Here is a 13,611-nt window from a genome sequence, read left to right as displayed (position 1 = left end):
ACCATCCAGGACAAGGACTTCACAGAGTTAAGGGGGTTAAATGAACTATGTTGCTATGAACACTTACCTTTTTGAAACCTCTGTCCTGGCAAAAGCTGAGAGTCTGGAACCTACGAGAGAACATTTGTTAGTGAAAAAAAAATTACATTTACCTTATCTTACTTGCATCCATATTGTAGGCTATATCATTTTTTTCTAATAGCAAATGTTGTTTGGATTTGCTAATTTATGAAGCTGGAAGGAAGAAGAGTACAAAGAAAAGATTCTGTAGAGCTATGCCAGAACACACAACTCAGGGAAATGGTTCCTTCCCTCTGACGGCATCATCTGCCTGGGGTGACAGGGAAAGAATATAAGGCTCTGGGCAGGAGCTGCTAGATGCTTTCCCCATCATAATTTCCCCCTCTTGTTTGGCAACAGAACACTAATATTATTAGTAGTGGTAATTCACCCAGTAAAATAACTATGTTTCCAAATTTTCTAGCCTCCTACGCAGACTGGTGTGGTGGGGGTGGGGGTTGGGGGGGGTTCCTCTAAGCAAAAATGATTGTGTGGGGCTTTGGAAAGGGTCCTCTCTTGCCTTGCTGTCTTCTTTCTACCTAGAGACATGTGAAGGCTGGAGTCCCAGCAGCCATGCATGCATGCCAGAGACAGCAGGGTGAAAAGATGGAAGTGGACCGGTCCCTGGTGGCTTTGGGAAGTTGCCATGCCCCTGGGACTGCTGGCCTCATCTCCCAGGTGAGTTGAAAAAAAAGAATAGGTCTCTGTTACTAGCAACTGAGTGCAGTTCCTAACTGATCCAGCTTTCTTGAGCTGAGCCCAATTCCACCAGGGGATAGAACAGCATCCCGTTATTTTAGTTGGGAGGTGAATTATCAGGAGGGTTTGGGGTAAGAATCAGACACATGCAAACCATGTAACTTTGGTCACTCTTTGTTTCAAGTGAGCTAACGGAATGGGACCAGTTTGTGCCAAAATTTTAATTTTTGATGAACGTCATCCCATAAAAATCTCCATTTCATCAGAGAAGAAAAAAAATTCCTGTATTTTGGTACTAGTAAATCCCTAGGTCCACTCTATCCTTCCATACTTACTACAAGAAAGTTTATAGGATTTTTTACATCATTGAGGTTTATATGATCTAGAGGAAATAATTAGAGGATAACAAACTAATTCGATCCTTTGAAAGCAGTAAGTTAATTTGCAATAAGCAAACGGACCTTAATTTAAGTATATTTGAAAATACTTTTTTATGAGTTTGTATGCAACTCATCTACCATCATTCTATCTTTTTCTTTAAAACATCTTTTCTTAGGGTGTTGTTGAATTTGCATTAATTCAACCTCATCAGATTCTCCTTGCAACCCATGGCATGCCTTTTTTGCACCTGTACCCAAAGCTGACAGTGTTATCTATGGCCAGGGAAAGAGACCAGACTAAGCAGCTCATGAATGAGTGGCACCTGTGAGCAAAGAGGACACTTACTATGTGAGGGCACTGAGAGATTTCAAACCTTTTTACTACTTTTGCTTTCTAGCTTAATTCCTAATCTAATTTACTCTTAATAGTATATGGCCCCATGATGTGATAAGAAACAAGAAAAAAAGCCAAATTTAAGTATGTACTATTCTCTTTTTCTTTTCTTAGTAAATGCTGTGTTTGTTCATCATTTAGGGGGAAAAAAACAACAAACTTGGGTTTTAAAGCATTCAAAATCTGTAGCGCATGGGAGCAAAGGTGGCTCAAGCCATTGTTTGCCTCCCTCTCACATGGGAGTACAGGGTTTGGTTCTTAGTGCCTCCACAAAAGAAGATGAGCACACAAAAAACAGACACAGAGTAGACAGAGAGCTCAAACAATGAGGCAGGGAGAATAAATAAAATAAATCTTAAAAAAAAACAACAACTGTGGCACATTATACCAGAAAAAAACAGGTCCTTTTTATGAGAATGTCTAAATAAAATTATTTGTAATGATTCCAATTCCTCTTACGTTACTATTAATCATATTTATAGAATATATATCTATGTTTATACATATTGTGGTTTAGTATATTATATTTATATACTGACTAGCACTAAATTATTAGAGCTATTAATAGTCTTAGACATTGAGCTTCCACATATATTTTTTCTTTATAGAAAATTGCAATGTCAATTTATCTATCCAGACCATCATGTATGACAATGTAATATTATAATGTATTACTCTTAATCCCAACTTCTTTAAATAAGGCCAACTCTGATTTATCAATCCTCAACAATGACACGTGACTTTATATATAATAGATATATTTTATCTGCAGAATAATGGGGAAAAGTGGAGGAAGGGTAGCAAAAGGGCGCCATAATGCTAATAAAATAAAAATTTCCAAGGCATTAAAAATTCCTTCAGACTAGAACAACTATGAAGACTCTTAATATAGGCATGTGGGCTAACCTGGAATAAACTGTTTTCAATTCCAATGCTGAGGAATTCCATAATAATGGGAGGGCAAATACAGTTGAAAGAATGTATGGAAAAGCTAAAAGATCCAAAATAAAATACAATTAAGTTTGTAATTATCCAAAGCTCTTTTATTCCTTTCATGAAATATAATACTAGTTTTCTTTGCCAAGCATTTCCTAAATGCATCAAGTTCACATCACCTATAAAATTTCTGATACAAGGTCAAGGGATAGAATTGGCTATGTTTTTTCTCCATCTTTTAATTCACTATGATAAATGATAACTTTGGTATCAGTGCTATTCTGAATTTATTGAGGCAATGACAAGATGGGGTGGTATAATACCTCAAAGGACATATTGCCACATACTTTTGACTTGAATCCAGCCTTTCCTTCTATTTGTAGACAACTGTGCTAAACTTACTGCTATCCTAAATCACACAAACTTTTTTTATTTTTGATAAAAAGAGTTGGGTCTTAAGATCAGTGATGAGTACAATGATTTCCTCCATGCAGAAGAAGGTAACAAGATTGCACAGCTGCCAATTAGTGGCAGGTAATTCCTAAAATATTTACAAGCTCTTCAAAGGATTCAATTACAAAGAATATAAAAAATTATTTGAGGCCCAAGTAATCAATGTGAATTTATTACATGCACATGCTACCGATTGGTTTGTCAATTATCTGAGCCATGCTTTGATCCTGCCGTTGAATTCTCCCCTGAGACTATCTACTTACTGGCCTTTGCTGTTTATTGGACGTTGGATCTCTCACATAAATAGTTCGGTCAGTATTACGTACTGGTTGGGTCTTCAAATCTACTCCATCGTCATTCAGATGGTCTTTCCTTTTTGATTTTATACATCCCATATTTCCTGTTGGAATATAAAAGTAATGACATTTTTTAACCATTCTAAAACTGGCTTCAAACCATGAAAATCTTCTGCAACAGAAGAATAAAAATATGCTCTTTTTTTTCTTTATTATACGTGGATGAACACACCCAAATGTGAATACTTCACAAACTGATTTGCTTGTTCGTTCACTCATACATTCGACAAATAATGATTGAACACCAATTTAATGCTAGCAAGACGTGATTCCTGCTATAAAAATGTACATGTTCTTGTAGGGAAGATGTATGAATTAAAATTACAATACAATGTGGTGGTGAGTCCCTGACAGAAGATGCGCAGGACCTTAGAAAAGACATTTAACCCAGTCCGGAAGAAAAGGAAGTGGCCAGGGAAAGCTTGCTGAAAGAAATGTTCTGAGTTGAAATGGGAGGGATGGCAGCCAGATGGCAACACCAGTCAAGGTATTCCAGGAACAAAGAACTTCACATGCAAAGGCAGTGACCATGAGATAACTTGCCTCCTTCTGGGAATTAGTTCATTCTGGGTCTAGATCAGTAATACAATCCCATATACATTTCAGAGCGAGCACTGTGGCAGCAAATGTGAGGTGAAGTGAAGGGTGAGAGGCTCCAAGGGCAGGCACGATTAAGAGTTGGAATGTTAAGAGCCTGCTTCTCACTGAATGAGGCTTGGGAACTTGGAAAATGATGGCAGCTTCACCAAGACTAGAAATAAAGGAGGAGGCATGGGTTTGGGAGAAAAGATGCTCATGGGAACAACCAGATGACAGCTCAGTGGACTTCCAAGTAAGATTTATGAGTCTGGAAATAAAGATTTCAGAATTACAGGCACCAAAGATGGCATCGGCCGCCACAATTATCAACAGACTGGAAGAAGAAAGCCCCACGAGAGAAGGGGGCTGGTGACTGACCACTGCAGAATGATGCAACTGTGCTTCTATAAGGGTAAATACATTCATTTTTTCAATAAACACCCAGGATATGCAGAAATAGATTTAGCACTATGGGGAGTAAATATATGATTTTTTAAAAAACACCTGAAAGCAGATATGAACCTTGTTTTACAGTATGGATGCATGGTCAAGTTGTGTACATTAAAAACAAAACAAAATCTCTGAGGACCACCATTAGAAGGGTACATTTAAGGTCCTGTAGGGTTATGGTTCCTAAACCTGGGAGAACATCAGAGTTACCTAATCTCCACAGGATACAAATTCCCTGGATGCATCCCAGGAAGTTCTCTGGGGGTCCAGTGGGGGCAGATGCTCCTGTGTGATCTGTGCAATTCTGAAGTACTGCCAAATCTGGGAAGAGAGTTTAGGGAAGAGCATGATAGTGGGAAACATGGGGAAGGATTGTACTAAGAAATCACCAGATCTCTGATAAACTCTATCATCCATACTGCCTTGTTGCCAGGCCCCCATCTCTCCATTTTGTCCTTTAGAGTTCCAGTTTTTCTGGTAACCTCATCTTGTTTATCATTTCATCAGTTGAGGAACGAAGCCTCAAAAGGACAGCCACACCTCTTTCTGAAACTATTGAGCTGAAGTTCCCAAAATAAAGGGGAAGCAAGTACTTAGATTCAAAACAGCACATTTTTTTTCATCTTGCTAATGTCTCTGAAGTGGAATGGACTTAGAGTTGATCTGAAAATGAAGTATGACCATTCTTTTTTCACCAGGCTCGCCTCCACCAAAAGCTCTTTTTAACTGCTAAGTCATTAAAATGATGCTTTATAAATGAGGAAATATAGTAATAGCAAAGTCTTCCCTTTGGGGACCCCTGAGGATGCAGGGTTCAGAGACACAGGGAGGTTAGCCTTGTTCCATCACCTCACACCCCTGGGCCATCAACTGTGCCCATTCTCGCCATGGGCACACAAGCCACTGGAAGGAACTACTCAGAGACTTGAGAGACCCACCCACCCACCACATGGAGGGGATGCAGCATTTTCAGGCCTGGCTGCTAGAACCACTTTTCCATGTCATTCACTCATACATTCGACAAATGTTGATTGAACATCAATTTTATGCTAGCAAGACGTGATTCCTGCTATAAAAATGACATGCCCTTGCATGCCCACGCTCTCACTCTTTTCCCATCTCTACACCTTATCTTCCCAGACAGGTCTTCACTAACCACTCTATGAAAAATCACACCCACTTTGCCCACCTTCCATCACTACTCACACTCTTTTGTTTTTCTAATTACTACTTACATTTCATTTATATGGGCTTATTTATGGTCTCTTCTCCCAATTAGAATAGAAGCTAAATTAGCGTATGTTCCCAGCCTGTTTTGCTCACTGCAGTATTCCTAGCATCTATAAATGTGCCTGGCACATAGTAGGTGCTTAAAAACATTGAATGGTTGGATGGATGGATGGTTGGTTGATTGGATGGGTGGGTGGGTAGGTCGATGGATGGGTGGTTAATTACTGGGGTAGATAGGTGAATGGTTGGATGTGTGGCTGGGTGGATGGATGGATGGATGGTTGGCTAACTGGATGGGTGGGTGAGTGGATGGATGATTAGTTGGTTGGGTAGATGGATAGATCGTTAGTTGGGTGGATGGGTGAGTGGATGGATGGATGGTTAATTGGGTGGATGGGTGGGTAGATGAAGGGATGGATGGATGGTTAATTGGGTGGCTGGGTGAATGGATGGATGAATGGATCAAGTAGCTATGGCTTCCTCACTTAAGGGCTTCATGCAGGCTTCTCAGGATCCCTCTTGCTAAAAGTGAACAAGGAAAAGGAAAAGAGGTGAAGCCCATCTCAGTTTTAAAATAGAGATAAAAATGGACACTGAGTTTCTATTGGGGAGAGGGGCGTGAAAGTGTTTTGAAAATAGATAATGGTGATGGTTGCAAAACATTGTGAATGTAATCAATGCCTCTAAAGAGTACTCTTGAACGTGGTTAAAATGGGAACTTTTGCAACAATAATAAAAATTTTAATAGAGGGTAAAAAAATGTATATCCTTTTATGTGAAGATACCAGTGATTTTTTTTTAAAAGAAAAGCAATAAGCAAACAAGAAAACAAACAAACACTGTCCCAAGGGTGGTTCCTAAACTAGCAATATACTTGTTACATTTTTATGTGATTTCCTAATACATCACCAAAAAACCAGGTACCTACTTCACTGTCATGAATATAATGACTTCCTGGGCACTGTCTCAATAACCTTAGTAGAAAGAAAGAAAAAGAGAGAGAGAGAGAGAGTGAGAGAAAGAAAGAACCTCTAGAATTAACTTCCACTTTATAGGAAATACAGGAACCAGATAACCAGTCCCACAGTTCCACAATGGGTGGTATCCTATAAGACACCTAGGCTGGATGCTTCAAAGAACCATGGGGATAGGAGTGAAGGGGAGGCTACACCATATTAAAAGAGACTAAAGAGATACAATGTGTGAATCTCAATTGAATCCTGGATTGGGGGTGAGACAAACGCGCACACACACACAGAGCTGGGATAACCTGGGGAATTTGAATATGCCTGAACTTGATAAGGGAAGTTGATATAAGTGGAATAGGCTTGATAAGGGCAGGGTGGATGCAGGAGAATGTCCTTACCTAAGGAGAAGCTTGTGAGGTGTGTAGGGGCGAGGGCTGTCGCATCTGCAACTTTAACTGCCTCTGCCAAAAAAGGAAAAGAGAGAGAGCAAGTGTGTGTGTGTGTGGGGGGGGGGGGGGCAGTGACAGAGAGAGAGAGGGAAATTACGAGGGAGAGGAGCAAGGAGGAAACAAATGTGGCAAAAGATTTAAAATGAGCGAATGTAGCTGAAGGGTATGTAGGCATTTATTCTTTCATCATTTCTGTAGATTTGACATATTCAGAACAAAAAATTAGAGGAAAAAGAAAAGATATTATGAACAACTTCAATCATAAATATTTTTTCAGGGGACTCGTGATGAAAATGTTAGTGTGTCTGAATGTGAATGTCTGTGGGTATATGTGATTGTGTGCGTTACTTCTGTGTGAATGTGCAACTTTACATATGTTGGCCCTTCTGCAACTCATGTTTTAGCTATTAAGATGCTAATGAAGAGATTTTTCATAGCCTGCTTCTTTGCCCCAAAATATGAAATGCCCTACCCCCACATAGGAGGAGGTTAGCGAAATCAAGACCCAGAGAAAAGAGGAGAATGCAAATTTGGTAACTCTGTAGGCACAGATTTGCTGTAACTGAACTTTACACTTGCCCCAGTTTCCTGGCAGGGAGGGCAAGGGCAGTGGTGAGTCACACAGCACTCACCCTGGGAAAGAGGAAGTATAACCGGGCTCTCTCAGGAAAGAGTGCTTCCCAACACAAACTCTTTAAGTTTTCTAATGATGGACTTCACATAAAGCATGAGGAGGATATCATTTACAGTGTCTTCAACATAAAGTTTTTTAAACAGTAAGTGAAGATACACTTTATATATAGACACCTTTGGTTAAAATGATGATGATGGTGATGTTGATGGTGGTGATGATGACGATGACAATAAAGCAAACTGGGGTTTGACATGCAAATGTGGAAGTTCATTCTATAAGCCTGACTAGGTGGTCTAAAGAGACATAAAGGGCAGGCAACCATGGTTCATAAAGGAACACCCAGCAATACCTCTATTAAACTGCACCATCTCATTACTTGAAAATGAGAACAAAACATACCAAAAGTTATAGGGTGCAGCAAAGGCAGTGCTGAGAGGGAAATCTGTAACCCTAAATGCCTACATTAAAAAAGAAGAAAGAGATAAAATCAAAGACCTAACTACACATCTGGAGGAACAAGGAAAAGATCAGCAAACTAATCCCAAAACAAGCGGAAGGAAAGAAATAATACAGATTAAAGCAGAAATAAATGAAATTGGGAATAAAAAACAATAAAGAGAATGAACAAAACTAAAAGCTGGTTTTTTGAGAAGACTAATAAAATTTGACAAATCCTTAGCTAGAATAAAAAAAGAAAAAAAGGAGAAGATGCAAATAAAATCAGAAATGAGAGGGACATCACCACTGACTCCACAGAAATAAAAAGGATCATAAGAGAATACTATGAAAAATCGTATGCCAGCATGTTTGACAATTTAGATGAAATGTATAAATTTCTAGAAACATACAGACAAAAGAAGAAATAGAATTCAACAGATCAATCACAAGTAATGAGATTGAATTAGTTATCAAAAACCTCCCAACAAAGAAAAGCCCAGGAACAGATGGCTTCATACGTGAATTCTACCAATCATTTTGAAAAGAACTAATACCAATCCTACAAACTCTTCCAAAAATTGAAGAGGTGGGAAGATTACCTACCTCACTCTATGAAGCCAACATCACCCTAATACCATAGCCAGATAAAGATGCTACAAGAAAAGAAAATTGGACTAATCTATTTAGATGCAAAAATCCTCAGCAAAATACTTGAAAATTGAATTCAACAACACATTAATCTAATTATACACCATAATCAAACGGGTTTTATCCCAGATATGCAAGGATCATTCAACATAAGAAAATCAACTGATATAATACACCACATTGACAGTTCAAAAGAGAAAAATTACATGATCATCTCTATGGACACAGAAAAGGCATTCAACAAAATTCAGTTTTCTTTCTTGATAAAATCACTCATTACTCAAATTAAATGTGTAAAGAAATAATAAATAGGAAATCAAGGGCCATTTTCCCCCATAAAATCTGAATCCAATTGATATAATCATCAAGTTGTGCATTCATCACTGCATTCAATATCACAGTATGTTCTCTACTTCAAAAAGAATCCCCCCACACCCCTTCGCAGTCATCTCTAAATCCTTCTATCCTTCCCCTGCCATACATATCTGCTAATCTAATTCCATTTCTACAAATTTATTTATATTTATAATTTATATAAATGGAGTCAAACAATATGCTGTACTTTGTATCTAGTTTTGGTCATTTAGGATAATTCTCTTTTTAAAATAATTGATGAAAAGATACTGTATTAGTCAGAAATCTCTAGGGAAACAGAACCAACAGAGATATCTGTAAATAGTATGAGAATTTATAAAGTTTTCTCACGCAACTGTGGGGATGCACAAGTCCAGATTCTGCAGGGCAGGCTGCAAACCAGGGGCTCCAATTTTAACAACCATTCCAAACAATCCTAGATCTTAAAATTTAAAAGCGTAGTTATGGGAATTCAACCACTGAGAACTGAACTATCTTGCCTTAATAAAATAGTATAAAAGAACTACCTGCATGGGTACCATGTTCTGTTTTTATTACCATTTACACTTTTTTTAAAGGAGGTACCAGAGATTGAACCCAGAACCTCATACATAGGAAGCAGGTGCTCAATCACTGAGCTTCATCCACTCCCCAATGAGAGTTGGTTTTCTCATTTGTTTGTTTTTAAGAGGTACTGGAGATTGAACCCAGGACCTCGTACATGGGAAGCAGGTGCTCAACCACTTGAGCTACATCTGCTCCCCAACGTACACATTTTCTGCCTTCATTCCACCAACCACCAAGAACAAACTAAAAACCTTTCTTTTTAAATTATTTTCACAACTTTCCCAAACTCAGTACTTGAATTGCATCAAATTTTCCCAGTGATAAGTGAATTACTCAGAGCTGGGAGCTCTGAAATCTCCCTCCTGTTACTGAGCTTCTCTTGCCTGACCTTAAACATATCAAACAGAAACCCATGTAAGCAAAGAGAGTAACCCCAAATATTTATGGGGGTCAGGGGAGAAAGCGGAGAGCAAGGGGATAAACTCTGTGGCCGGCATTTCCCAGGCGAGGAAGGTAAAGCCCAGAGATGAACCAGTCCCAGGCAATCAAAACTCCTCGGCAAACTGGAACACCACCCATCTGCTTTTACTGCTGCAGTTCTTTGCCTGTGAAGTGATCTATCTCCAAAGAGAGTTTTCATAATTAGGGAGCTTAGGGAGGCAAGAGAAAGAGAAGGGCTGTCCCAAAGAAATAAAGGTAGGTGGTACTGATGATCTTGGTCCATTTTTTTTGGGTCGAGAGCCATTCAAAGGAATTCATTCCCAAACTAATGTCCTGCCATTCCCAGGTTCGTGCTCCAGAACCAGTTATGGTGCTCAAGAGCGTCACTTTGCCCGCCAAGGCAGAACTCTCCTAGATACCTTTTGATTGTTTTATTTCTTACTCTACTTTCAAGAATGAGACACAGATTAGGGAAGCAAAAGAATTGCAAGATTTTTTCCAGTCAAACAGATGGGGATCAGAAAAGCCTGTTGGGAGCCTTGCAATGGCAGAAAAGGAGAAAGCTCCAGAACTAGACTCTGCAACTAACTCCATCCATTCCTAATTCTTTTCTCTTGTTAATTTCCCTAAATCCCTTTTTAAAGTGATGGAATTGAAAAGAGTTCGGCCAGACTCTCTTTACTGAAGCAACTAGGGTTTTTCTCCTTAAGTCCCATGTTAATCATTTTTCAGCCATTCTCTCATATTTTTCCCAGGAAGCCCAAGATGACCCAGTTGCTGAGCTGGTGGCGCAGGTCATCTAACTCCAGAGCTCTGCTTTTTCTCTTTGGCCAGAGTGAAGCACAAGGCCCTTCCTAAGGTTTAAATGTCATAGGTAACAAGAAGAGTATTTTGGAGCAGTTAAGCCAATGTGTTTTGGTATTTGGTAACCCCTAGCTCTTAGTATCCGCTGGGTTTCATATCAAGAGCAAAGCCTAGAGGACTCAGAATCTGGAGTTGCTCCCATGGTAAAGATATCACAGCAGTCCATCCTTAAGGTTGAAGTGGAAGGCTCCTTGAAGGAAGGAAGATTTAATTTACCAGACATGAGAAAGAAAAGCCTGAGGGAGTATTGGAAAAAACAGACTGAAATAGAACCAGGTGGTCAGATGCCAGCATCCCAGGTACCTGCCATCCCCATCTACTTATCACTATTGAGGGCCAATGGGGAAGAGGACTTGGCTCAACAGATAGAGCGTCTGTCTACCACATGGGAGGTCCAGGGTTCGAACCCTGGGCCTCTTGACCTGTGTGGAGCTGGCCCATGCGCAATGCTGATGCACGCAAGGAGTGCTGTGCCACGCAGCAGTGTCCCTGCGTAGGGGAGCCCCACGCGCAAGGAGCGTGCCCCGTAAGGAGAGCCGCCCAGCACGAAAGAAAGCGCAGCCTGCCCAGGAATGGTGCCACATATACGGAGAGCTGACACAACAAGATGACGTAACGAAAAGAAACACAGATTCCTGGTGCTGCTGATAAGGACAGAAGTGGTCACAGAAGAACACACAGCAAATGGACAGAGAGAGCAGACAACTGGGGAGGGGGAAGAGAAATAAATCTTTAAAAAAAAGAAATAAAGTTTACTAATTAAAAAAAGAAAAAGGCTACTTCCCCACCCGCTTAAGTGAACACAGTCACCTACAGAAGGTGAGAGCCTTAGTTTATTTTGTCACACAGCTCTGTTGTAGTGTGTAAATTCTGCAAGACTGCTACAGACAAGATGCAGGGTTCTGGAATTAGATAGGGGCAATGGTTGTTGTTCAGCTTTATGAATATAATTCATGGGAATTATGTCTCCATAAAAATTTTGATGCAAAAAAATCCCACTGTGCAGTACTGGTGGTGTCCACTTTATTAACTTTTCCATATGCCCTTGTGATCGAAATCTGATTGTTTACTGATACCTGTATCTGGTTTGAAACTACTTCTTTATTTTATGCAGGGGAAGGGGAAGGAAGGGTTGCATGTGTGGATCAGAATTACCTCTGGGTTTTCAAACCCTGGTGGCAGCACTCCTCCTTGGGACTAAGCCCTGCAGGCCAGCCGACCTTAAGGTTGGAGGAACATTTCCTTCGTAAGGTTCAAGTGTAGCCACAAGAAGACCCAGAGGTTTGCAGCTAGCTATGATGTGTATGTACAGCCTAACAATGTAAGGCCAGAGAGATACTGAGATGTTCCAAAATAGCAGTGCACAAAGACAGCAAATTATCAGAACCTTAATAAAGCTCTGGGAAAAACTGTCGTCACTGCATTTACTAGAAAAAAAGAGCAAAACAAAGGGACTAAAAAGAGTTGTAGGAGGGTTCCAACACCTGGAAGTTTTGGCTCCAGCCCAGAAAAGTTGAAGGAGTAATCTGGCTACGCCTCAAAAGGGGAAGCGTAGAGGAAAATGGGATGAGGAGGGAAGTGGAAATCAGGAAACCTGCTCGGCTTGAGAGTTCTATAATTACAGATAAACCACTCTCTCCTCTGGCTTCTAATTTCCTCACCATAAAATGAAAATATGAAACAGTTGGGCTTGGCAGGAGACAGTAAATGAGTATCCTCTCTTCGCAGGGTAACTTGACAATATACATTCAAGTGTTTTAGAATGTATGTACTTTTGGTCCTAACATTACCAATTCTAGGAATAAATTATTTCTAAGGAAATAGTTGAGTAGTTCCACAAAACTCCATGTAAAAAGATATTTATTGTGGGGCAGTTGGTAATAGTGTACAATCAGAAATACATTTGTTTGCCAAATAATAGGTCACTGGTTTAATAAATGCAGGTCAAAATTCATTCCACTAAACGCTAGTTCTCTGAGGTTTTTCAATTTACAAGATGATCAATTTACTGAAAAACTTTTAATAGACTCTCTCTTTTAACATTTTCTGAAGTTTATTGAGTTTCATATTGAATGGGAGCATGTTGACAGCTTAAGTTTACAACAGTTTATTAGTTTGAATGTCTTTAATAGCATAACAGCTTAACAATTCTTATGAAATGTAATTGTTTGAGAAGCTTTTGAAGATTTTTATGAATCATTTTAAGGAATGTGCTATTTTCAAAGCTAAGGGTTAGGATATATCAACTTTAATTAATAGTAGTTAGTAACTATAATAGCTAAAATATAGCATGAGATATGGTTGTTTCTGTAGCTTCCTGGTTCACTGCTTACTTTATTCGTCCTTATGTTTTTAGGGTTTTAAGCTAAATTTTTAAAAATTCTTTGATCCCAAGTACATGTTTGATATTACATGTGAAGCTCTAGTTTTCCACTTCTTTCTAGTAGTCCCTCTTAAGCATCCTCACTAAATGTTTTTGCAAACTGCTAGCAAATCAACATATCCCAGTTTCTCCCTCTAACAAACTAATGTTTTAGCTTGTCATATGTGTTGGGGATGTTTTGGTCACTTCCAATTTCTTTCTAATGCTTCTAAATATAAATGTACATGTAAATTAAATTTAAAATAAAAAATTTTTAATTGCCAGAAACACTAAGGTTGAGAGGTCATCTAAAGAATTGGCAAAAGAGCATTAAAAATACATAAAGTTA

The 13,611-nt window shown here is 39.2% G+C and overlaps 1 protein-coding gene across 4 annotated transcripts in view; it reads right to left on the bottom strand.

Annotated features, from left to right (window-relative positions):
• Positions 1-13,611, bottom strand: part of LYN (LYN proto-oncogene, Src family tyrosine kinase) — a 132,186-nt gene that overhangs the window by 58,618 nt on the left and 59,957 nt on the right. The window contains exons 2-4 of one of the 4 annotated variants that reach the window (XM_004450149.5): positions 4,518-4,628; positions 3,186-3,322; positions 68-110 (exon numbers count right to left, since the gene is read on the bottom strand). In XM_004450149.5, the coding sequence (XP_004450206.1) occupies positions 68-110; positions 3,186-3,317 (175 nt within the window). In that variant the 5' untranslated portion in view covers positions 3,318-3,322; positions 4,518-4,628. Of the gene's footprint in view, positions 1-67; positions 111-3,185; positions 3,323-4,517; positions 4,629-13,611 lie in introns of those variants that run through there. The other 3 variants (XM_071207819.1, XM_004450151.4, XM_004450148.5) reach the window with 3 other exon arrangements.

This window comes from Dasypus novemcinctus, chromosome 14 (genome assembly GCF_030445035.2).
Source record: "Dasypus novemcinctus isolate mDasNov1 chromosome 14, mDasNov1.1.hap2, whole genome shotgun sequence".
Lineage (NCBI taxonomy): Eukaryota > Metazoa > Chordata > Mammalia > Cingulata > Dasypodidae > Dasypus > Dasypus novemcinctus.
Note: the sequence above shows the minus strand (reverse complement) of the source record. Positions and strands in the feature narration are given on the sequence as shown.